Source organism: Bipolaris victoriae, assembly GCF_000527765.1.
Source record: "Bipolaris victoriae FI3 unplaced genomic scaffold scaffold_19, whole genome shotgun sequence".
Classification (NCBI taxonomy): domain Eukaryota; kingdom Fungi; phylum Ascomycota; class Dothideomycetes; order Pleosporales; family Pleosporaceae; genus Bipolaris; species Bipolaris victoriae.
The window spans coordinates 45,895-70,577 of NW_014575373.1; the positions used below are offsets into that span (position 1 = coordinate 45,895).

Consider the following 24,683-nt stretch of genomic DNA (forward strand, 5'->3'; position numbering starts at 1 on the left):
GAAAAGTACTTGATGTTCATATTGTGATACCATTATACATTGTACGAAGAAATTTCAAGTATAGTAACTACTTTTTGTATTTAGTCCCTTTTTCTTGCTTTTGGAACATACATCTCGATACATATCCTTCATGGCTTCGGACTGATGAATGTACGTACATATCTCTGGTGCCATCGCCACCGGATCAAAAATGACACAAGCAGAAAACAGTTACACAATCTTCCTTCGTCATGACATCATCAGATCCGAGTAAAAAGATAGATGGATAAACATTTTGATTGTGCACATATCTACAAAAAACCACTCATGCAGTACATATATATACGGCGACAAAAGGCATAAGCTGCATTCTCTCTCTCTTTCACTCTCTTGTGAACTTCGTATCTGTCAATTGGCACATGAAAACATCGCTGAGGGAGAAAGTCGCTTCCATAAAAAAACGCCAAAAAGAATGCCAAAAAGAGGAAGGAGACAGAGAGAAGCAAACTCGGAAACAAAGAGCGAAAAAACCACATGACCTCGAGTGCCGAAGCACGAGTTATTAGTTTTTTTGAAACCAACTCTGTTCCCAGTCTGTTGACAAGTATTTTGAAAAAGGAAAATCCACATCCACATTCCAGCCATTATGTATCCACATTAGAATCGAAAGTGACTAGACTGTATATCTCTCGCTTTAGAAACCGCAAATTATGTGAGAAGCTGACCGGCTATGCCGAGGGCAACTCCAGCAGTCATGAGGTAATCGCGGCAAGGTGCCCTCCATGCAGCGTTTCCATTACCGTCAAACGCACGGCAAGCCTCGACAGTCAACTGGGAGCAGCCCAAGCTACTCAAGCTTGAGCAAATGCTCTGTGCAGACGAAAGACCGACGCTCGGAATGGCGGTAATGGTAGCGCCGCCGTTGGGGGCGGAAACGGTTACGCCCGGGGCGCCATTGGCAAGAGCACTTGTACAGCTTGCAGCATCGCTTTGGCAGCTTGTATAAGCGGACGAGCAGGCAGCTGCGTTTTGATAAGTCGTCGGTATGTACGGGAAAGGGTAGAATTGGTTCTGTACCGTGCTTCCGTGGTTTGCGCCGCTCGTCTGCTGCACGAAGGGCCCGCCCGTGGTTGTGCTGGCGATGACAAATGGCACTGACGTAGTTGCCGTGGGGTTGGCTGTTGGGGCGGCAAGAGCTCCGGTGCATGCAGCGCCCTGAGGACAGCATGCTACATGGCCGGCTTGGTCGGCGGAGCACACTGCCGTTCGGGGGCAGCAGAGGCCCGGAGCGCCCAGGCGAGCGCAGTCGAAATAGTTGTTTGCGCATGCGTTGCCCTGTCTTTTGAGGAGCTCGGGTTGTACATCTGCCGGCGCCGTGGGCATCGAGTCGTATACTTTGTTCGGTAGTCCCTCGATGGCGGGCTCAAAGTCGGCGACAAGATCGGGTGCGGCGAGGGCTGCCAGCGGTGCCAGTAGCAGCGGGGCGAAGGCGGCACGCATTTTCGAGAGGGTGATGTCGTGGACTGAGCGAGCGTTGTGCGGGAGAAGAGATGCGACTTGCGCCAGTAAAGGCTGCGGTGTGGCAGGAGAACGAGCGATTTATCGATATGGAGATGGCTGGGGGAGCGGACAAGCACACAGGACAAGTTGCGGAAGAGCAGTGGGAAGACAGAACAATGGGTGCGCTAAGCGGCACACAATTGACAGTAGCGGGAAGGAATATGGACAGCAGGTGGTGCGGTTTGGCCAAGGTCGATGTGTAGATGGGCGCGCGGCCGGTGCGGCTGTGGTGTCTCTGCCCAGGCTGGATTCGTTGGCACGGTGACGTAAAGCCTGATTGGTTCACCGCTGGATTCGACGGCTCTGGCCCGCAACACATGCATGGCAACGTCCAAGGCCCTGATGATCTTTTCCTACTTGCGCCCACCATTACGCTTGCAACTCTGACGAACTTGCCCCGAACTTGTCTCTGTCATAACCTGCGAGCGACGACCAAGATGCGCTACGCCTACTTACAGTAGACCGATTACGCCGCCCACATACACACCACCTCGTACGCACCACCTCATGCGCTGTCAGGCACAAACACGAACCTCCAATATTGCTTCAGATACGAAACACCTTTAGTGAGAATCAATTGTTATTCCTGTCGTCACACTAGTTGATCTCTGGACTTCATCCTCTATCCGTGCGCGCGTGTGTGTGTGTGGAAAGCTACTTTTACCCAGTCAAAGCTTCGCCTAAGGAAACCGACCAGGGTCTTTACCAGATATTCTGAGCAAGAGCCACTAAGTGTAGTGTAGCAGACTGAAGAATCTAGATTAGAGATGATCTGATAATGCTCATCTCAATAGATGGAGATCTTGTTGATGCTATACGCAGTGCAGCTAGATGCGCATGGTAAGCAGTACACAGTACGTACGTACTGGGGGTTGAGCAGGTTTGCGCATGATAATCGCGTGAGCCAATCTCTTGGTATCAATCTCCCAAACATATATAAACGCAAAGTACGCATTTGGATTTTTCACATCGAATACGTTGAATCGCCCTCTGCTACTTACCGTACAACGATTAGCAGCATTTTTTATATCGTCGGTCAACCGGATCTGCATCGAGGCTTACCGTTTGTACTGACGGACACTTTGCCAAGACTAGGGTTCTTGAAGAAGGACCCTTTTTTCGATATCAACACCGATCCCAACCAGGAACATGTCTGCCTTGTATTGTGCCCAGGACCCAGCGATTTGGATATAACATTCTCAGAAAACATACGACGGAAATATGCTTTCCCTTCCAAAATGATGACAACACTATAATCGAGTAGACAAGAGTTACGAGAGTTGGACTCTGCGCCGCTTGACCATCAGTGACGCTGACAGAGATGTTGCGAATTTCCAACAGTGAAATTGAACATTGCAGAGGCACAAGATGGTTGAACTACAGCATAGCAATGTATACCAGGTGGCATACCTTTTCCCAGCGCCGTTGGTGGAAAGAGCTAGATGTCGAATTCCAGTATGACCGAGTCTAAGGATACGCCAAGCCGGAGCAGAAGAATATCTTTACCTGCATAGGGAAAGCATTCTCGACGCTCACACACACACGAACACACGAACACATATGTCAATCCGCTATGAGGCTTCAACGGACACAGGCGACAAAGTCGAGTTGTTTATGACAAGAAGATGGTAATATTTAAAGAATTACCCGGAGCCAAAGTACTAGTAAGTTGAATGTCAGGGCTGTCAGACTGCATTTAGTACGTTCAAGCGCTGTTGAGTAGTGCGATGCCAAGATTAGCTACAAAGTCGAATACGATACACATTGACGTAAATGAACCTGGGGCATACGGCCTCAGTCCGAAGAGACGATAACCAAAGATTCGATTTGGCCGAAGCTAGGATGGAGGCACCAAGAATACAACGCTTTGACGTTGCTCTTTTGAAGACAGCTGCATGAACCACAGTCTTGCTCACGTCAGCGGTACAGACCTCAGGTTCATGGACAAGGAAGTGGTTGTGTACTACTTATGCCATGTATGCACAATCGAGCAAAGATCATGTCATTAGGTATGTATGAATGTATGCGCTCGCTCTCTATCACAAGCATGAGCCGCTGCTACTCGCTCAATGCCATAGGAATTATCTTTTCAGTATCTCACAAAGCATCTAGTCTCACAGGATGAACCAATTCGACTCTGAAACTTGACGCTCTAACCACTCTACTCTTCTTCACTAGCTGGGTAACTGTGCGCTTGCCACCAGAGCAACCAAAGGCCTTTCCCTATCCGGCACACTGCTCCCTCTCCATGCGGTGTACACCGAGTTCGATTGGGGCTGCTTCTACTCGAATTGGATTTTTTTCCCCGCGGCAGTGATGAAGAGCTGGCCGTATAGGCATGGGATACTGCATAATACTATCGGAGCGATGGAGCATCTTGACCAGAAATCATGTGGGAGCAGCTGTCGGCCACGACAAGGGCCACATGTGCGTCGTCAGCAAGGAAAGAGGTAGAAGGCTAGTCATGAGGGGATGACGAGAGCGTCTCAGTGTCGAGCAGTGTGGCGCGGGTTGTGGGTTATTGCAGTGGCTGCTGCATCCACAATTGAGTGTGGCACTGTTTTTGTAAGTGTTTCTCTTGGATTGTTTGGGAAAGAGGGCTGTGATTGTGGACGCTAAGGTGTGAAGTAAAGCAGATGGAATCAATCAATCAATGGCATATTAGCCTGCGTGATTTGCAGGCGGCAAGGCGGTGTGATTGGGCGAGTCACACTGGGCGATAAAGCTTGGTGTCAGTTGGCCGGCAATACTGTGGTGGCTCGCTTCATCTCACATCCGTTGTTGCCGTGCCGTGGATCCCTCCCTGTTCTTGCCTCAGCATCATGAGTGAGGAGCAAAAAAAAAGGCATTTGCAACACTGGCTTCAGGAACGCCTGTTTGGCGTGTGTTACGGTGTATTGGGTGGGCGAAACGGCCCAGGGCTAGCGCGAGGAAAAAAATGTTTCCCTAAGGCTCTGGCAGTGTATGGGGTTAAAATTGGATTGATTGCAAGGCTGATGCATGGCGCTGGCGCGGCAGTTGGCGGAGCTTAGGCCCCCGCAGCCGGAACTGGCGCGAGAAGATGACGACCAAACAAGAGAGGTTTGCGCAAAAGCAGTCGCAGACACGGCAATGCGACAAAAAAGGACACGGCGAGCTGTGAGGATGGACAGAAGCAGGAGGGAGAAGAGGGGGGGAGGTGGCTGCATGAGACTTGTGCAGGCTCCAGCCTCGAGCGTCGAGGAAGGTTGGCAATAGGCGATGGGTGGCTGAAGACACAGCTGGCTGGGAGGCGACGGGCTTACAGCGTGCGTACGTGAGGTTAGCCGGGGTTCAGGAACCACGCCCGCCCCCACAATGATTGGCCAGCAAAGCGCCCATGCGCCGCGATGTTTCGAAACTACCAGTCGATATGCACAAGCTCCCACGACAAACAACATGGTTTCAAGCCAATGCCCTGTCGGCCCTGCCACTGCACCAATGACAACGCCCCCGGCAGCCCAAAACGACTCGCTGTTAGCCCGCAATCGCCTTGACCAAGCTTCGAGGCACGTACGACGGGTGCACGCCAGAGGCGGCGTGTGGCAGGGCCCGCCTGCTTTTGGCTCTGCTACTAGCAGTAGTAGAGTACTGCCGCCGACGTGGACAATGGGCCCAACCTCTGACTGACCCTGCTGCTGCCGTGCCTCTTCTCAGCATACCATCACACGTCTATATAGTTTTCGCCCCCGCCTATCTTCCTATCCATCCTCACCTCGTTCCTGTACAGCTCCTCTCTCCCAATCCCTTTTGCTTCCAGCCCTCGGTCGCCTCGTGTAAACACTAATACTACCTGCACTACTGTATACACACTTGTCAGCTCCAGGCTCTAATATCGGTAAGCCTGCCCTCGGCTCTATTTGCCCTCCTTTGCTCCTTCCCTTCCCAGACCCCAGTATGACGTCCATGTTTCCTCCCTATTTTCTTTTGTGTTTCCTTCCTGTCACAAGCGTTGCGCTTTCCTAATTTCCTGGTCGCACTCCCGCTGTGCCGCTTCATATACATATACTTGGCACCTGCTCCACTTCATTTCCTTCACCTACCCTTCACCTACAAATTGCTTGCCCTTCCACCTTCACTTTACTAAACCACTACACAGTCACTCGCTCGCTTTGTCTGCTTTACCAGATCGCCGTTCCATACATACACATACAATCAAGATGCTTGTCTCCGTCATCTCCATCCTGGCCGCGGCTTCTGCCGTCACCGCTCAGTCTACCAACGCCCCCGTAGTAGCAAACAACCCCATCGGCGCAAAGTACGTTGCTACGCTTCCTCAGAAGGCGGGAAGCTCCCTCTCGGGTACCATTGAGGGTACCACCGCTGCCGACGGCAAGGGTGTCAAGTTTAGCGTTCACTTTGCCGGTCTCCCAGCCACTGGCGGCCCGTTCATGTACCACATTCATGCTAAGCCTGTCCCTGCCGACGGCAACTGCACTGCCACTGGTGCTCACTTGGACCCTTACCACTACGGCGAGACCATGCCGTGCAACGCAAGCGCCCCCGAGACCTGCCAGACTGGTGACTTGAGCGGCAAGTACGGAAACTTCAGCACCCAAGAGTTTTCCGCCGAGTACACAGACTTGTACTCTGCTACTCTGCCTACCGACCCTGCTTTCGTAAGTTACCAACCACCTTGCAAGACTGTGAAAGGTCATGATTTACTAACATCATAATAGTTTGGTTCGCTCTCATTCGTGCTCCACCTGGCCAACAAGACGCGCATTGGATGTGCCAACTTCGAAAAGGTTGCCGACGGCGAGTCAAATGAGGAGCCCCCCAAGTCTGAGGACTGCTCCACCTCGACCATGGCCTCTACCGGTTACAGCATCCCTACTGGCGCCGCTGGCTACAACGGCACTGTTCCCGCGCCTACTGCTGGCAAGCCCACCTTCCCCAGCGCGCCCTCGGCCACCTCTTCAAGCCCAGCAGAGTTCCCCGGTGCTGCACCAAAGACTGTTGGTGGCGTAGGTGCCCTGTTCGCCGCTGCCGCTGCCGCAATCTTTGCCTTGTAAACAAAGGCCATGCAGCACAACGCTCCATTGCGGGATTTTCTTTGTTATTCGATTCTTTACTACTTTTTTTTTTCATGATTGTCATTGATACCAGACGAAAGCGCAGATTTAATGTCCATGGTCTTTGCTAGCCTTGATAGGGAAAAAAGGCAAGGCAAAGGAAGAGGACATGGTATAATGTTTTGGCGATTTTCTTGTGGCTTGTGTGCATTTGTTACATGGCCACATGGCTTTTTTTCTTCTTCTTCTTCATCTCCTCCTTAATGTAGTTTTATTTCCAGATTTAGAGACCAGCAAATGCGGAAGAATGTTTTAGTTCAAAATTTTTTTGTGGATTTGGAATCCTTCCATGGTTGTTCGAAGCGAGCCGAAAGTGGCTTTTTTTTTCAATGTAATCGTGTAGCTGGTATATTAATTAAGGGTATCGGCTCCAGCAAACTAAATCCGCATGTAGTAGGTCGCTTGGCGTGGCTTTGAGCATCAATGCTACTATTTTCAACCAAACGCAGTTGCAAGAGGAATTGAAAAAAATTAAAAAATTCAAATGAAACAAAAACAAAGAAAGCGAAATGAAACCCAGCCCGTTTTTTACCCGCCAGCCGTTGACGCCACATAGTCCGCCTCGCCCTCGTCGCTGTCCGGCTCGTCGCCCCGAGTAGACTTCTTGAAGCGCGGCTTATCTTCCGCAAGCGACAGCGCCAGCTTCCTCCTCTGGTACCCTCTGCCCTGGTAATCCGCCATGAACTTTTCCGCCGGCTCAAACTCGCGGAACCGCACAGTCACAATGCCCTCGGGCTCCTTGTCGTACAGCGTGCAGTTTGTGACTTCGCCGTACTCCTCGGCCGCCTCGCGCATCTCCTCCTTGATCTCGAGGTACGCTTCTGGCTCTTCGTCTAGCTCGGCGGGCGTGAAGGCGTGCTTGATGATGACCACCTTGGCCCACTTGTTCTTCTTGGGTGCAAACGCTTCGGCGACTTCTTCTTCGTTGTCGGACCATTCGTTGAGTTTGCTGCACTAGCGTTAGTAACGGGGCATGGTGTGGTGTAGACGGATGGGTGCACCGAGGGTGCGAGGTGGTCCAACTCACCGATTCAGTTCTGCCCTGTTGCGCTCCGATGCCTTTCTGTCCTTACGTGTGAGCTTCGAGGCAATCTTGTCGCCGTCCCTTTCCTTCTTGTGTTCAATCTTGGCGGGCTCGACGCGGATGGTGCCGTTGGAGTAGTCGCCTGGGCGGAGGACGTAGTCATCCATCATGTTAACGGCATTGGTGATGGCTTCTTTGCGGAAATAGACAACCATGGCATTGCCCGTGAACTTGCCCGTCTCCTCATCCATGTACATTTTGATGCGTGGCTGGCCATCGGCGCCCTTGTCAATGATGCCAAATCGTGAGAACTCATCCTCAATCTCTTTGGCAGTCGTGTCTGGTGGTAGATTGGAGATCCAAATGGCCTTGTTCTCAATCACTTTGGGCTTCTTGTTGGCCTCGGGCTCCTTGCCGTTCTTGCGCTTTTTGCTGTTTTGGCCAGCCTGCGCATCCGCGGCACCATCATCAACAGGCGGCGTACCCGTGTCTGCTCTTTCGGCAGTTTGCGCCGTGACGTCGCCTCGTTCGCTCATCTTTTTGCGACAGGTATGGGTGCAGTCAGGCGGTTGGCTGGCGACGCGGATCAGCGCGGTCTCTTCCCAGACCAGATGCAAGCTACAGCTTCACGATGTCGAGGGCGGCAGAAAAGTCAGGCGGTGAGGTGTGGGGCCGCCGAGAGGGAAATCGGAGTTTCTTGCGACGAAGAGCCTCGGTGCGTGGTGGGCTGTCATCCAGAGGCACCATGTTTGGTTAGTGTTTCTGAAGGGCACGCCATGCTGCTCCAGAGGGTGCGGATGAGCGGGCCTGTGTACGTACTCGGATGCACTGCCTACAAATACACACGTACACAGCCGTTGGATGTTGTCGATGGTCGATGGATTGCAGATGTTGGCTGCACGCAGGTACATAGACTCGTCCTGACCACAGGCTGCAGAATGACGCTGATTGCGGGCGAGGATCGATTGAGCCGGCAGATGGTCATGCACGCGCCCAAAGCCCTCCAAGCCAAGGCGTGGCTTAGCGTGCAGCGCAAGCTTTCCACCTCGTTCGATCGCCAGCCCCGCATGTGACGACCTGGCGATCTAGCCATCTGCGCGTAGTGCGGACTTTCGGAGCATCAAGTGTTCGACACACGATACCTCAGACGCAACAGGAAGAAACCCTGGCCATCGCTAAGCACTCCGCCCTGAATCGCATGCAGTATATATACACAGAACATGTAGCCTTGCCCATCTGGTAAATCCTTCTTTTTGCTTTTCCATCTCTTTGTTGTTGTTGCGTCACACAACTTAATACTGATACCATGTCTCTAGTCGATACTGTACTCAGACCCAACATGCGGGACCCTCTCCCCCCACCTTCGCTGCTTGTCCAAGCAAGCAAGCCCCTCGCTGACAAACTGAGCCTGACGACTCTTCCTTACCATGTCCACGAGATATTCCTCGGTTTCCTCGGATACCACTTCATCCTCTATGTCCTTTCGCCGGCTGTCTCGCGACTAGTATGCCCAAAAGCCTACCATGGCTTCAACAAGCGCACGCGACTCAACTGGGACATTCATTGGGTCTCCATGATTCAGTCTCTCTTCATATGCGGCGCTGCGCTATGGGTAATCTTCAAGGATGAAGAACGACACGCCATGGACTGGAGGGGAAGACTCTGGGGCTACACGCCAGCAAGCGGCATGGTCCAAGGCTTTGCTGCTGGCTACTTCCTCTGGGACCTCCAAATATCCACACAATACATCAGTATCGCCGGCGTCAGTGCGCTCATCCACGCCATCGGCGCTCTGGCCGTAACCTGCATCGGTTTCGTAAGTCGCGACAACCCACCTGCCCCATTTGGGCCGTGTGTCGCAAACCCAAGCTGACTCGTGCACCAGAAACCCTTTGGAAACTACTACGGCCTCTCCTTTGTCCTCTACGAGCTATCCACCCCGTTCCTTAATATCCACTGGTTTTGCGACAAGCTCGGAATGACGGGATCCAAGCTCCAGCTCTACAACGGCATCGCTTTGCTTGTGACATTTTTCGGCTGTCGCATCGTCTGGGGAACTTACCAGTCCATTATGATTTACTCGGATATCTACAAGGCTTTGACCATTTCACAGACTGAGAGCATGAGTTCACTCCTGGAGGCGCAAAAATGCGACGGAAGCACCAATAGCAGCATGGGTCTTGATGGATCTGGAAACTGCTATGGTGACCTCCCCATGTGGCTGGTTTGCGTCTACCTGGTTGGTAACACGGCACTAAGCATGCTCAACTTCTTCTGGTTCAATCAGATGATCAAGGCTGTCCGCAAGAGGTTTGTGCCTGCAGATGAAAAGGCGCAAGCCAAGAAGAGCCAGTAAATGTCGAGATAGAAGGAAGGAATTGGTTGAGTGGAAGGTTTTTTTTTCTTTTCTAGGTTTTAAATCAAGGGCGTTGCTTTAGAACTGCTAGGGCAGTTGGATCTTTCAAGGATGATGAATGATACCCTATCTCTTGTAACGAATGGAACGTGGATAACGATAGGCTCAGCATACATATGGGAAGCGTTGCATAATTCAATATAAATTGCAATAAAACAAATATCTTATCAAAATTACAAAGTACTTATCACTCCTCTAGTCTTTGAAGTTGCTCATCTCACGTCTTCCCTTCTTTCTCTGCAAAATCTCCATATTAAGTCCTCCTCGCTATAACTTTGGTCCACCTCCGGTACCCATCTTCTCCAGCTCAGCTCTCAGCACTTCTCTCATCTCGCCCGCCAACTTAGACCCTTCTTCATCATCCAGATCATCGCGTTGGCCCCGCCCAAACATGGTCCAGCTCTTGCTCTTGATTTCGGGCATGCTTTCTGGCCGTGGGATAATGTGGAAGTGAACATGTGGTACCACTTGTGCTGCTCTTGCACCTGCGTGGTGTTTAGTATAAGATGTTGGTGTGGGGTAGGTATAAACTTACCGTTATTCTGAACAATGTTGTAATCCGTTACGCCCGTGACTTTTGCTACTGTCCTTGCTAGAATGGGTAACCAGAAGCCTGTGGTTTGTTAAATTTCTCGCTTCTTTTATCGTTCATACGGACGAATTGAGTAGAGAAAACAAAAGATACTTACCAATCTCCCTACTCTCCACAACCCCCATATCCGCAACCTTGACTTTGTGCTGGCGAGTTGTAACAAGTAAATGTCCTGTATCACTCACGTATTAGCCCCGCTAACATCCACACATCTTTCTTCATCTCCCTCTCATCCCACAATCCCACATCTCTCGTACATGGACTGCCCTGCATATGCATCTCCTCCCACCAGTTCCCAAAACAAAAACAACCCCATATCTGCATCGAAGAGAAAGAATATAAAAAAAGAATGAAAGAAAAGCTCACCCCTCGTCATAGGCAAAATATCCAAAAAAGCAACAACATCCTTACTCCTCAGCACCACAAAACTACTCGGATCGGTCTTGTCGGCCTGACTCTCCTCCTCACTCGGTACACACGCTGCTAGCTCTTTCTGCAGTTTCTCGGGTGCACTGCGCCATAGCGAAGCGCCGGCCTGTGCGCTGTCGGAGACGGGATACGTGGCGGCGATGGTGCAAAAGGGACAGGATTCTGGCGGGTAGTGAAGGTCGGTTTCTTGCATGGCTGCTGGCTGCTGCTTGTTGCTGGGGTTGCGAGCTGTGTGGCGTTTGCTTGTTTATTTTGTGGAACAGGCGGGAAAAAATGGGTATCCAGATGGGAAATGTGTGTGTGGGGGGAGGCTTGTTACACACGTTGCGTATGGATGTAGATGTGGATGTATTTGTTTGTTGATTGCTCCACAGGTGTCCGTACGTGTTAGTCGTCAAGAATCCCCAGAAATGCACGTCAGTTCCGCGATGTGCACGCCACCCAACATCGGTCAGCGAACCCCCCCTCAAACCAGTAAGGTATTACGATCGCGAAAAAAAAAGATCAGAAATAGATCCAAAAAAAAGTCTCGGGGATCGAACAAGTTTTTCCTCCTCACTCTGACTTTCAGCAATTCAAAAAGTCGGTCAAAAAAACAAACAGAAGAGCAAAAGACGAGATTCAAAGAAAGCTACCGATCCGCACCTGCACATGCAAACCGTAAAGCTCGAGCCCCTCGGTTTGCATAACCAGTTCAAAGCGGTATTAGCTCCCCTCCCCCTCCCCACGTCTCACTTGCTTAGACCTCGGTGCAACGATCGCGCGCCCTCACATTAGGGCATCTAGGCCCCCGGAGAGGGGGGGGCTGGGGAAAACAAAAAAAAACAAGCCAAGAACCACACCAACGATGATGATGACATTTGACTTTGGTTGGCTGAGCTAGAGAGAGGGAACTAGGGCGCGAGTCCGCCATTCCGGTTTATAATGCGTTAATTGCATAGGGGACTAATTGGCCAAGGTAGGACGACGTGATGCGGGCGGACGGACGACGCGGTGTAGACACGCATGACGTGCCACTACCGTGTTGCTTTCGAGCCAAGGGGCGTACGCGACGCGAGACCGTGGAGCTATGGCGTTTCGGTCGCGAAACACCCACAACGGGCGGACGTGGCTGGGGGGACTTTTGGGGGTGTGTGTATTGGGTACACATGACGTGACTCCAAAAGAGGCACAACAACAACACCTGTCACACCAAAGTATTTTTTTCCCCCAAGACGACCAGATTATTCAACATGCTTTGCTCCATTCTACAACACACTCCCCCAAACAGTGCGCAATTCACACACTACTCATACACGTGCGGAGAACAAACGTCTCCTTATCTGATATGCCAAATGCCCATGTTTTTCCCACTCACCACACCACATACAGACAGGCACTCCATACAGGTCCACAAAGGAATAAAAACCTCTCTCATATCATACCGTTCCTGGTACATTGGACCGCCTAAGCCATGAGCGAGTATCCAGAGCCGCTATAAGAAATGAGGTAAAGTGCGATCTGAAAAGGTGGAAAAAAACAAACACACCCCTCGTTGCGCCTCCATTGACAGGAGATGAACGCCGGCAACTCCGTTCCCAAGCAAACAGAAAAAACCACTTAGGGAGGAAAAAGAACAAACAATGAAGTGAACAACCAACTTGCATCCCATGTATTAAACGCCGACCGGAAGATGGTATTAGCCAAGATGCAAACATGAATAGCCTGGTTTGGATGCAATCGTAAATTTTGGCTCCCGGTCGGGACCTGAACTTCGTCAATCACTACTCGTTCCCATGCCGGCGGTAATGAATAGCTTTGCGACACATAAGCCAATGACCGGTATTGCCTAACAAGAACCCACACGCTTAGCGCACGCTCTTGGTCTTGGTGGGGACAGCGGCCTCTTCTTGGAGTGCGTTACCATAGGCGGCAACGTATTCCTTGGCCCACTTGCGAAGAACAATGGATGCTGTATTGTGTCAATGGCGCACGTATCAAGAGGGGATAGTAACCCTTACCTTTCAAGAACTTTTTGCTGGCATACTTCTTAAAGAAGGCCTCGTGTACAACAGGGCCGGAGAGGTAGTCGATCATCAGCTCAAGAACGGGCTGAATCTCCTGCTCAGTGTAACCGGCGTAGTGTGTGAGGGTAGCGTCCTATTCAAGTTAGAAACAAACAACATGTATGGGGCATCACGGTAACATACCCAAGGGCCACGCTCGAGAACAAGGCGAGCAAGGTACATGGCGGCGGCAGCAACCTGGCTAGGAGGGTGGGCGAGGAAGCGGTGATCCAGGCAGCCAATCTCCAAGAGATACTTGCCCAGTGTGCGAGTCTGGATGTCGTAGTTGTCGGCCTTTGATATCCGGCGGAGGAAGTTCATGGGGTTGGGGTAGCTCAGGTCGTAGTTCAAGGCAGCAAGGACAAAGCGTTCGGCGCTAAGAATTTCCTCCTCGGTGAAGCCATCATCGGCAACATGGCGGAAGTTCTGTACGTGAGGAGAGAGAACCTCCTCGTACTTGGAGGCGATGAACATGGCAGTAACACCAACCAACTGAAGGCGGTCCAGCTGGACAATCTTGGTGGAAAGGAAGCGGTCAATGATGTTGACAGCGAGGAAGAGAGTCTCGGGAAGGAGACGGAAGCGGGTGTGGACCTCGAGTAGCCAGTCGACAAGAATGCCGCGCATCTTCCACTCGAGTTCTGTTTGGCTCTCCATGTAGTCGGGGTTGGCCATGGTGGCAATCTCAAGCTCCTTCAGGTACTCAAAGATCTCGACAACATACTCGGAGACCATGAGCGGGTCATCAACGTCCTCCTTGTCTAGATCCGGGCCGTCGTAGAAGACCTCAGTGACGGGTGCCTCAACCTCCTTCTTTGAGCTCTTGCTCTGCTTGACATTGTCCTCTTCAACCACCTTCTCTTGTGGCTCGACGTTCTCCTCCTCTTCCTCCTCTGGCTGGTCTTCCTTCTCTTCTTCCTGCTCCTTCTCCTCTTCCTCCTTGACGTCCTCCTTTACATCCACCTTTGGCTCCGCCTTGACTGACTTTGCAGCGGCAGCGCCGCGCTTCTTTGCTGGCTGACCTGTGATACCGTTGCCACTAGCTGGGCGCTTCTTGAGGTCGGATGTGGAGATCTTTTCCTTTTGCTGTAGAATGGAACGCGTCGAAGCGGCCCGTGATGACTTCTCGACCTTGGTTGGCTGTGCTGCTTTTGAGAGTTGGCCTTTGGTAGCCAGTGGCTTCTTTCCGTCTTTTGCGCCCAGAGCGTCCTGCTTTGTGACATTGCTGACGTCACCAAGAGCCGCACGCTTTCGCGTCGCGGCACCGTTCGCGCCGAGGGTAGCAGTCGACTTCTTTGTCTGGAGAGCCTTCTTGGGCACGTCTGCTGCCGACTCGTTGGCGCCCAAGTTGGCGGCCTTTGCACGCGTCAAGCGTGTCGTAGTGGCGTTTTCATCGTTCTCATTCGTGACGGCGCGTTGCCTCGTAGATCGAACCTGTTGGAGCGTGTTAATGAGCTGTATGCGAGGTATACACGTTCCCGCCGCGTCGTGGGTCTCGGGAACGGATGCAGCAAAAGGGCAATGACGTACTGCTGGAGGCATGGCAAGCAATATTAGGTATGCTAAGCAAAGCTAAAGAGGTATCCAGGTGTTCGAGTAGATGTGCAGTGTGTAATGGCTGATGTTTGATGTGTTGTGATGCACTGTTTGGTGACGTTAGCAGAGTTCGATGGAGCTTGAGCAAGGCGCGTCGGAGGTGGCAGGCCGACAGCAGCGGAGCATCGACGGTCGCGCAGGGTATGCACGAAGCTGGACGAGCGAACCACGGTCGATGCTCACGAATGCTGGTGGACCAGACACGCTCGACAGGGTGCGGCAGCGAGGATGAGGGCAACGTGACGGGACAGCAGGAGAGACCAACCCTTGGAGAGCTTGAGGGGTTAATTGAGTGGACGGGGTAGAGGTCCAGCTACGGCGTGCACAAGAAGGAAAGTGGAGGTTGGGCGAGGGAGGAGGTGCACCAAGGTGTGTTGTGTGTGGGAGTGAGAGGGTATGTTGTGTGTTTTGAGCGAGGGCCGGCTAGCTTGGCTTTCCACGTCCCACGCGCCAAAATGGCCGTCGAGGCTGGCAAAGGCAACAGTGCACGCCCCACAGGCGCGTGTGCAAACTTACGCTGAGGAAGATGCCGTGACGCAACGCGTTTCTGTGGCGGCGATGGGCGGCTGGCGAGAGGGCTGATGGCGAGGCGCAGAGCTGCGCTGGGTGTCGCGTGGTCGGAGTGATGCAGTGCAGTGCAGTCAGGTTGAGCGACACTGGCGGGCGGGTGCGTGTTGTGATGGGTGACAGAGCAGACGCTGGTTGTTGCTGGGCCATCGCGCCGGGCAGGGCAGGGCAGGGCAGGCAGGCACTCCCCCGCCCGTCCCGCGCTAGTCCCAATCCGGTCATATAGAGAATTATTCGTGACACCGCCAGCACCAGCCCTCAAAGCAGCTGTGCCATTGCATCCCCGCCACGCATCCACCGCCCCCGGGCTCCCGACGATACAATGCTGCAACCCCGGATATGTAGTCGCCTTCAGTCTGTGCAGCTGTGCGCCGCCCTGCGCTCTGCCCGTACCTACGCACAGGTCCATGCCGCCAGTGTAAAGCAGCCATCATCACCACCACCATCGTCATCCATACAGCCCGCCGTGGCTGTCGATGCTGCTACACTCAAGCAGGAAGGCTCGCGGAGAGACCGATTCATCCCTCTGCGCACATACAAGCCCCGCACACCCGGATTGCGCCATCTCAAGCGCCCCGTCAATGACCACCTGTGGAAGGGACGACCGTACCTCAAGCTCACCATTGCCCGAAAGGGACAGCACCTGGGAGGAAGGAACAACACCGGCCGGGTCACAGTGAGACACCGCGGTGGCGGTCACAAGAGGCGCATACGCATTGTCGACTACAAGCGCTACCTGCCTGGCAAGCATATCGTTGAGCGCATAGAATATGACCCCAACCGAAGCGCACATCTTGCCCTCCTCACACGCCTGGCAACCGGAGAAAAGTCTTACATCATTGCTGCCGATGGCATGCGCGCTGGAGACGAGGTCGAGAGCTACCGCAGCGGCATCCCCAGAGAGCTGATTGCCAGCATGGGTGGTGGCATCGATCCCGGTATGCTGGCTGCTAAGACAGCGGCCCGAGGCAACTGCCTTCCTATTCACATGGTGCCGCTCGGCTCCCAAGTCTACAACGTAGGCTCCAAGTCTCAGGGCGGGGGCGTCTTTTGCCGGAGTGCAGGTACATATGCCATTATCGTCAACAAGGAGGAAGTAGAAAAGGGCAGTAGCACAGAGATTAAGCACGTCATCATCCGGTTGCAAAGTGGAGAAATCCGCAAGGTCAGCGCCGACGCATGCTGTACCATTGGTGTTGCCAGCAATCCACAGTCACACTTTACATCCCTTGGAAAGGCTGGACGTTCACGATGGCTAGGAAAGCGACCCGAAGTCCGCGGTGTCGCCATGAACGCAGGTCAGTGCTTCGGCTTATCAATTCACCATCTGGAGTATGCTAACATGTCCCAGCTGATCATCCCCACGGTGGTGGTCGTGGTAAGTCAAAGGGTAATGTTCATCCCGTCAGTCCATGGGGAACACCCGCAAAGGGAGGCTACAAGACAAGGCACAAGAGGAACAAGCACACCTTCCTTGTTCAAGACCGACCGCGCAATCAAGGAAAGCGCAGGTCAAAGTAGGCCGAGAGTTGTATACCTATGCTCGAGTTCACACTGTACTTGTACTATATATTGCCTCAGTAGCACCTATGAACGTACCTTGATGAACCAATGCTATCTGTTTCGACAAACAATCCCATTCTACGCCGCCCAGCTGACCTCTCAAACGACAGTCGGAGTTTTTACCTAGAATCCAAATATGCTGCTAAGCTCTATACATGTACGCTATCGGGGTTCGTTATTACTTTTAATGTAGCTCGGCAATACTTTTCGGACGCGTTCGCTCTTATTCGCTGGGATTAGGAACTTGTCTTGTCAGCCTCTAAGCGTCATCATCCTAGTTCCACATGGATCACATCGACATTCAGGATGACACAAGATATAACGCCTGCAAGATCGGTCGCATTGTTGTCTCTGTTAGGCCTAATTAAACCCCCACTTGGGCGCGCCTCGCACACCTGCATAAAGAAGTCATATACTTACGCCATAGAATAGCTGACCAATGCGACACGTCGCTTGTGGCAGGCAGCGCAAAGCTAACCCTGAACGGAACTGGCTGGGACGCGAGCTGAGAAACCACCAACGGGGATTCCTGTTGGCAGCCCAGACGTACGGGAGATCCGACATAATTAGTCCATGTGGTCAACGTGCGTTCGACACGTTCAAGGCAGCACGCCTAAGGACGACGCTGCAGATCCAGTCCACACCAAGGAAGCTCATGCTGGCGCACCTCGACTCCTTCATCCCCATTTGCATGACAGAACTGCGACGCCCACCAGCCTGGACTTGTGGTCCTTTCCGCCTACCAACACCGCCTGTGTCCAAGTCACTACCACATCAACAACTCGACCTATAGCCGAGACTCGAACTATTAGGCGGAAGGAATTGTTTGAATCAGAGGCACCCCCACTTCTGAATCGTGCTTACGCGGGGTGCGGTTTCTCCTGCCCAGCGCGCACCCTTAATCTGCCTGGAACAATCAACTGCTCATATCCACCATGAGTATGCCTTCCAACGAGGCCGAGTCGCCGGACGAGAGCTTCTTCAACGACCTGTCCCAACAACCCCAGGAGTCCAATACAGCCGATGATCAGGAAACACAACAAGACGGCTCGAGCAAAATCAAGAGGATCGCCTGTGTGTTGTGTAGGAAGAGGAAGTTGCGATGCGACGGTGCACGACCGTCGTGCTCAACTTGTAAACGCTTATCCCACGATTGCGCCTACGATCAAGTGCGGAAGAAAAGCGGGCCCAAGCGTGGTTATGTGAAGCTGCTCGAACAACGGCTCCGTAAGTAGGCGCATGCAGCCTGTGGCTATTTGCGCTGACGCACAGTCTACAGAACAGGTTGAGACGTTGTTGAAGACCCAGGACGCAAACGATACAAGTAAAGATGCAACCCGCCAGGACTCTGCATCTGAATATGTCGCCAACACCATAAATCTCACACTACCCAACACTAATCATATTCCAAATCTTGCAACTCCTCAACATGACACAGAGCAGCACGTGTCAGGAGAAATAATAGGACTTGGATTAGAAGAGCCTTTACCACCCCAGGAAGTCACAGATAATCTGTATGAAGACGCTGCAGCCGGCGCTGGGATTGTTGCTGACGCGCAGCAGATACGAAGTCTACTTTTCCAAAGTTCATCTCTCCATACCCGTCATACACAGACCACGGTTTCTCGCGGCGCTCAACCTCGCCCCTCATATGCGACCACCGATATGCCTACGATACATCATGTGGGCCATGGCAGCATCTGTCAGCAACAAATACGAGGCGCTCCACGAGCACTTTTACCAGCGAGCACGGAAGTACGCGCAAATGGACGAAATGAAGGGTCATGGAGAAACGACCATTACGCTTGGACATTGCCAGGCATGGATTCTGATATGCACGTACGAGTTCAAGAACATGTATTTTCCAAGAGCATGGTTGTCTGCTGGTAGGGCTGTTCGACTCGCTCAGATGATGCAACTCCATCGCTTGGATGGGCTCGGTTTGGACGTAAAACAATGCCTGCCTCAACCGAAAGATTGGACAGAGCGCGAGGAGCGGAGGAGAACTTTCTGGATGGCTTTCTGTGTCGATCGCTACGCCAGTATTGGCACAGGCTGGCCAATGGTTATTGACGAACGCGATGTAGGCAGAAAACTGGGCTCGTTGTGGTCTGAATGGGCTAACTTTGATCCAGGTTTTGACGAACTTACCGGCAAGCGAGGAAGCGTTCGAGAAAAGCAGACCAATGTCTACAGTGTCACTAGAGCGAGCTATGCAACCAAATGGCGTAGCGAACCTTCAACCATCCGGCGGAATCGTTTTGACAGCAGCAATGTTCGGTCGCAACCTACTGCACCTACATCGGCCTGGTCCTGACGATAGGGACGATGACATCAATGGTGGTTACTGGACTCGACATCGTGACATTGAGCAACTACTGCTCCAAACATCACTGGGATTGCCTGATCATATGCGGTTACCTTCAGGACTCTCAGACCCCAACGTCGTGTTCACAAACATGTGCATTCATACCTCAGCAATATGTCTTCATCAGGCAGCAATATTCAAAGCAGATAAACACCGATTACCGATCAACATTGCCAATGAGAGCAAGATCAGATGTGTAACGGCCGCAGCAGAAATTGCCAGCCTTATGCGGATGATCAGTCATATGGATCTTTCTGCAGTAAGTTCGAATGCTGTAGAAGAAGCGAGTGATCCAAGTTGACTTTGAATAGATGAACCCTTTCATATCCTTCTGTGTCTATGTGGCAGCAAGAGTGTTTGTCCAATACCTAAAGACTCGACCAAAGGATCAACAGATGGCCGCTTCGTTAAAATTCCTGATGCAAGCTATGCACGCTCTACGTAGGAAGAATCCACTCACAGAGTCCTTCCTGGCACAGCTAGATATTGATATCGAGCATGCCGGCATCGGTGGTATTCAGCAGATGAAATCCATGACCAAAGTAAGTTCGAGACTCGAGTTCTATACAATCTAAGAGTGCTGATTGTTTTTGTCTGTAGCCCACTGCCACCCGCGGCACTACTAATCAATTCAGATGCAGCCCCATAATCAATATATCCGAAGGGCAACAACTCGATGAACCTGTGAACATAGTTGAGAACAATAGTCGGGCGAATACAACCTCAACGCGCAGTACGCAGTATCCGAACAACGCACCAGGTCCACCATTTCATGTTAGCAGCATCAATAGCATCGACCTGCGGACGGCGCCGCGTGTGTCTTCACGCGAAGCTCTTGCAACTACAGGGTCTCATGACTTCCCACCTGGTTGGTTTCCAGCTCAAGATGGAAATGAAATGGATCTTTCTGGGGGTGAGAAGGGCGTTGACCACGATAGCCCTGTAACCATCAGTTCACAATCACGCGGCGGCTCAACGTCGCAATCTTCATATTCACCCGGTCAACAAAACGAGCTTCATGTGCCATATCGAGCATCACCAAAGTTGCCTTACTCTAATTTAGTGCCTAATGGCTCCACCATCTTCCCAGGTTTTGTGTCCACGAACGAAGCCTTTAGCATGAACAACTTCGATACCTCGGAAGATATGGGACACGCCGGTTACAATGATGGCCTCGTAATGGGCAGCGAATGGGATTACGCTGCACTCAATGCTGCGTCAGGTCTGCCCGCAATGGCCGATGCATCATGGGACTCGATGCTGGAAAGCGTAACGACGGGATGGGAGTCGGTCAGTCAGGTGCACGACAGCCAAGCAAACATCTTTGGCGCAAGATGAGCATTTGCATGGATGAGGGGACGGGGCTTGATGACTTGACGTTATTGTTGTAGAGCAGTATACCCGCTTTGGTTTTGATTTACTTTTGGAATATTTACTTGCAGGACCACAACGGAGTAGACTATTGATATACAGATACACCGGCCTCGAGGCCTAACACCGAGTTTGCATTAGAGATAATCTTCAATTTGTACTATATAGTATCTTGTACATAGAAATATATCCTGCCTCTTGAATACATGGCTTATTATAGTCATTGGTGGCTTGAGTGCTGCATAGTGATGAATTGTGGGGAACCAACGACGGGATTGGATAGCGCGAACGCATAGGCGATATAATCAATTCAACCAGAATAGTGTATATGTCGCTTGATATTGTAACCGCCGTACAGGCGGCAATAACATGGAGAGCGCAGACCCTGAAGATCCGGGGATAGTGCGGCTAAGGCAGGGGGTGGATGTGTGGGAAGCGGTCAAGACGTCACAGGCTCAGTTGCCATGGGAAACCAGCGAATAGCAACAAGCTACGGGCAGCACCTCGACCGCGCCCCCCACCGCTTGTCTACAGCTTTGGTTCGTATATCTATCTTTCTACTCTTTCAAACTTGTTCAATTCACTGCTAGTCTATTTATCAAAAACATTTGCGCTTGCGTACTTCTATCAATACCCTGGACGCCACACAAACAGAGCAGTAAACACCGACGCTACATGTTCGCATCCAAGGAAAGAGAAGGTGCTTCGTCGCCAGGGCCTGGAGCCTATTATTCACAGTCCCAAATGAGTAAGTTCTACAAGCAGGATTACATCCTGGCCAAGATTCTGACTGTATACGTGAAGAAAACTACCTACAAGACCTTCGCACAAACCGCCCCGCCCGTCCTACTGGAGCACGTCCTGCGCCCGCACATTTCAACACTTGGTCTAGTAGAACACCCAACCGGAATTCCGATTCATCAGCTGTGGCTGCGCTACAACGTACCTTCACGGACCCCGCTGCCGATGCCGACGCTCAACCCTCTGCCTCACAAGAGCCAGGGTCGCACAGCCGAACAACGTCAAGGACCAGCATGGAAAAGATCGGAGGCCCTGGACGGCCACTTGTACAGGCGCCTCGCGGGAGAGAAACCTCACGATCCTCCTCGCATACGCGAACGCCAAGTATGATATACCGAGAACGCCAGGAGCGACAGGTGGAGCAGGATGAAGCCCGCGCTATACGCGCAGCCATGGAGGATCTAGAGCTTGCGACGGAGGGGAAGATATACGAGGCGGCACGAGACGAAGCTGCAGAGCTAGTCTGGAAGCACCGCAATCCAAATGCAGCGGAGAATAACCCGCACGCGCCATACTCCTATCCTGGCCTGGGTAGGGAGAATAGCACACAGCGAAGTCGGAGTGTTGAGCCCAAGGATCAGGATCTGCAGCGGGCCAATTCCAAGCTGCGAAAGCGACATTCGATGGGAAGTGCTGCCTCGGGGAGCAGGAGCAGTAGCTTGCAGAGCACCGGCCCTGGAGGAAACACGGATGCATCTACCACTGGGAATGAGACGTCGGCCACTTCGCCAACCAAGGGGTGCTTTGACCTCAAGGGCAAGAAGTTTGAGTCGCCGGCATTAGCCAAAGCCATCTCGGATCTGCCGGACTTTAAGCAACGGCGGAGAAGCAGTGGTTCTCGTCGTACTGCCAGTGGAAGCCTCTTCCAAAACCCCAACGATCAAATTTACGAGGAACCTGAAGAAGAAACATCGCCTGCTCCTCGACCGAAACCCGCCCCCGAACCATCGAAAACTGAGAAGTTACCATTGGGAGTAAGACGGAACCCCTTTATGCGATTCCAATCTATTAAGAGCAATCCGTTGGTACGCTCAAGCACCGATCCTACTGTGGCCTCGAAGCGGCTTGACCGCTATGAGATACAAAAGAACCCACCAACCCAGTCTCGAAATGCCGGCTACACGTTGAACTCTGCTGTATCGAAGCCAACCGACAAGGACAAGGCAAATGCGGAGAACTTGCCCGAAGTGAAGATGAAGGACGGCAAGGAGATAAGAAGTGAGGAGCTACGCGCTGCGACCGGATTTCGCCTCAAGGACCGTAGTCCAAAGCTTCCTACGCCTACTGCTGTTTCCGATGCTCCAGGGCGACCAATCGTGTCTTTCAAAAAGGACTGGAATGTTGTCGAACTGAAAGAAGTCGTTTCGACGCTGTCTGATCCAGCACCGGTTCCTTCCAACCAAACCAAATCTGGCCAACCTCCCCTGATGCACGCTGCAATGGCCCCTGACGTGCCTACTATAAGTTTAGCACCGGATGTGCCCAAAAGAAGTACCACACCAATACCTCCAGTCCCTGAGATCAACATTCCTGAGCCCAGTAACGGCCTGGCACCCGAAATTCCTAAACGAAGCACCACACCAAGACCACCTGAGACTCCGGCAATCAATGTCTCCTCTAGCAACACCATTTCAGCGCTGCGAGGCGGCAAATTTGATAGGCCCGCTATCAGTGTTCGTGAAGATCCTCCAGCACCAGCGCGACCCCTGCCACTGACCAGTTCGCTGAGGAAAGCTCAAATTCCAACGCGTCCCTCCGTGGCACCCATACCCACTATAAATGTCCCTGATTCTTCGCCCTCACGTTCTAGGACTACACCCGCACCAAGCGTTCCTTCCATCTCGGTTTCGGAGACACCATCGAGTCGAAGCTACCATAGACCCTCGTCGAGCGTCACAGCGCCTGTCCCAAGTATATCAGTCAGCAACTCACCATCTTTTGGACGGGGATCATCCTCAGCTTCTAGGTCTATGACACCTGACATTCCATCAATATCGGTCAGTGAATCGTCTGCTCCCAAGCGCGGGTCAAGAGGAAGTGCCCCGCCCATCCCAAGTATATCAGTGAGCGAGACGCCTATGCCAAGAAGAGGATCTACTGTGCCCTCTATCAACGTGACCCCTGATGTTCCAAAGATTTCTGTCAATCAGTCTACAGGATCCGCCCGGGGACGACACAATAACGTTCCTTCAATCTCGGTTAATCCTTCGGTGCCTTCAATCAACGTGAACACGCCAAAGGGCTTTGGACCTGCAGCTTCTGCACGGCCTCTACCAGTACCAGGTGCTCAAAACAAATCGCACAGCTACAGTGGCTCTGGATCCGGTCGCACTCACTGGACGCCGACCACGGTGCGCACAGGTGCTCTCTGTACTCAATGTGCGCTACCCATTGCAGGCCGCATAGTCTCTGCAGGAGGCTCTCGCTTCCATCCAGAATGCTTCACATGCTATCAATGTGGCGAGCACCTTGAGTGCGTAGCTTTCTACCCGGAACCATCCAACAAGCACGCCGAACGTGTCCAGCGCATTCGCGCCCGTCTCACAGGCTATGACATTCCGTTCCTGCCCTCGCACCCTACAGCCGAAGACATGGCTCGTTTGGAGCATGATGATGGCACCGATGAATCTCCACGGTTCTACTGCCACCTCGACTTCCACGAGCTCTTCTCTCCACGATGCAAGAGCTGCAAAACGCCCATTGAAGGCGAGGTCATTGTAGCATGTGGTGCAGAATGGCACGCCGGCCACTTCTTCTGCGCTCAGTGCGGTGATCCTTTTGACAGCACGACGCCTTTTGTCGAGAAAGACGGGTACGCGTGGTGTGTCAATTGCCACACGCATCGGTACAGTACAAAGTGCAAGGGCTGCAGGAAACCGGTTACAGATACGGTTGTCAAGGCCCTTGGAGCGGAGTGGCATACTAATTGCTTTGTTTGCGTGGTAAGTTTTGTCCACTTTTTTCTATCTGAATGACACGGAACATGCTAACATGAGAATAGATTTGCTCTGGCCCCTTTGAAGATGGAAGGTACTTTCTACGTGGTGACACGCAAGATCCCGTCTGTGTGAGATGTGAAGAGAAACGACTGAAGGCTTGATGAAGAAAAGGAAAAAAAAACAAATGAAAATGAAACATACGAGAAACGTACGAGAAACAAGAACTAAACAGAAAAGCTCTGCTCAAGCATTCATGTATCGCGTATCATTTTCTGTGAATTTTGCTTTGCATTTTGGGGAGAAAAGGGCGCTGGGTAGGGCGTTGCATTGGAGGTAACAT

General features: G+C 52.2%; 10 protein-coding genes across 10 annotated transcripts; 5 read left to right on the forward strand and 5 right to left on the reverse strand.

Annotated features, from left to right (window-relative positions):
• Window positions 1–687: 687 nt before the first annotated feature.
• Window positions 688–1,479, reverse strand: COCVIDRAFT_91961 (hypothetical protein; the record flags this gene model as incomplete). The annotated part of the gene is made up of 1 exon (XM_014703858.1): window positions 688–1,479. The coding sequence occupies one exon, from the start codon at window positions 1,477–1,479 to the stop codon at window positions 688–690; it is 792 nt and encodes a 263-aa protein (XP_014559344.1).
• Window positions 1,480–5,717: 4,238 nt separating this feature from the next.
• Window positions 5,718–6,557, forward strand: COCVIDRAFT_62392 (hypothetical protein; the record flags this gene model as incomplete). Its single annotated transcript, XM_014703859.1, has 2 exons — window positions 5,718–6,176; window positions 6,237–6,557. Coding segments are annotated over 2 exons (780 nt in total), but the record flags the coding sequence as incomplete, so codon positions are not given.
• Window positions 6,558–7,160: 603 nt separating this feature from the next.
• On the reverse strand, window positions 7,161–8,192 carry COCVIDRAFT_91920 (hypothetical protein; the record flags this gene model as incomplete). Its single annotated transcript, XM_014703860.1, has 2 exons — window positions 7,161–7,581; window positions 7,660–8,192. 2 exons carry the CDS (start codon window positions 8,190–8,192, stop codon window positions 7,161–7,163), a joined length of 954 nt encoding a protein of 317 aa, XP_014559346.1.
• Window positions 8,193–8,962: 770 nt separating this feature from the next.
• On the forward strand, window positions 8,963–10,012 carry COCVIDRAFT_35370 (hypothetical protein; the record flags this gene model as incomplete). Its single annotated transcript, XM_014703861.1, has 2 exons — window positions 8,963–9,472; window positions 9,542–10,012. 2 exons carry the CDS (start codon window positions 8,963–8,965, stop codon window positions 10,010–10,012), a joined length of 981 nt encoding a protein of 326 aa, XP_014559347.1.
• Window positions 10,013–10,339: 327 nt separating this feature from the next.
• Window positions 10,340–11,286, reverse strand: COCVIDRAFT_35371 (hypothetical protein; the record flags this gene model as incomplete). Its single annotated transcript, XM_014703862.1, has 4 exons — window positions 10,340–10,557; window positions 10,608–10,685; window positions 10,762–10,836; window positions 11,031–11,286. 4 exons carry the CDS (start codon window positions 11,284–11,286, stop codon window positions 10,340–10,342), a joined length of 627 nt encoding a protein of 208 aa, XP_014559348.1.
• Window positions 11,287–12,511: 1,225 nt separating this feature from the next.
• On the reverse strand, window positions 12,512–12,744 carry COCVIDRAFT_35372 (hypothetical protein; the record flags this gene model as incomplete). Its single annotated transcript, XM_014703863.1, has 2 exons — window positions 12,512–12,633; window positions 12,681–12,744. 2 exons carry the CDS (start codon window positions 12,742–12,744, stop codon window positions 12,512–12,514), a joined length of 186 nt encoding a protein of 61 aa, XP_014559349.1.
• Window positions 12,745–12,940: 196 nt separating this feature from the next.
• On the reverse strand, window positions 12,941–14,680 carry COCVIDRAFT_13657 (hypothetical protein; the record flags this gene model as incomplete). The annotated part of the gene is made up of 4 exons (XM_014703809.1): window positions 12,941–13,044; window positions 13,094–13,232; window positions 13,283–14,572; window positions 14,669–14,680. 4 exons carry the CDS (start codon window positions 14,678–14,680, stop codon window positions 12,941–12,943), a joined length of 1,545 nt encoding a protein of 514 aa, XP_014559295.1.
• A 943-nt stretch (window positions 14,681–15,623) lies between these two features.
• COCVIDRAFT_35374 (hypothetical protein) lies at window positions 15,624–16,822 on the forward strand (the record flags this gene model as incomplete). Its single annotated transcript, XM_014703864.1, has 2 exons — window positions 15,624–16,599; window positions 16,653–16,822. The coding sequence occupies 2 exons, from the start codon at window positions 15,624–15,626 to the stop codon at window positions 16,820–16,822; spliced, it is 1,146 nt and encodes a 381-aa protein (XP_014559350.1).
• Window positions 16,823–17,799: 977 nt separating this feature from the next.
• COCVIDRAFT_24280 (hypothetical protein) lies at window positions 17,800–20,570 on the forward strand (the record flags this gene model as incomplete). Its single annotated transcript, XM_014703829.1, has 6 exons — window positions 17,800–18,091; window positions 18,144–18,378; window positions 18,428–18,947; window positions 19,000–19,491; window positions 19,544–19,774; window positions 19,833–20,570. The coding sequence occupies 6 exons, from the start codon at window positions 17,800–17,802 to the stop codon at window positions 20,568–20,570; spliced, it is 2,508 nt and encodes an 835-aa protein (XP_014559315.1).
• Window positions 20,571–21,278: 708 nt separating this feature from the next.
• COCVIDRAFT_35376 (hypothetical protein) lies at window positions 21,279–24,504 on the forward strand (the record flags this gene model as incomplete). The annotated part of the gene is made up of 3 exons (XM_014703865.1): window positions 21,279–21,351; window positions 21,408–24,346; window positions 24,406–24,504. 3 exons carry the CDS (start codon window positions 21,279–21,281, stop codon window positions 24,502–24,504), a joined length of 3,111 nt encoding a protein of 1,036 aa, XP_014559351.1.
• Between the last annotated feature and the right edge of the window lie 179 nt (window positions 24,505–24,683).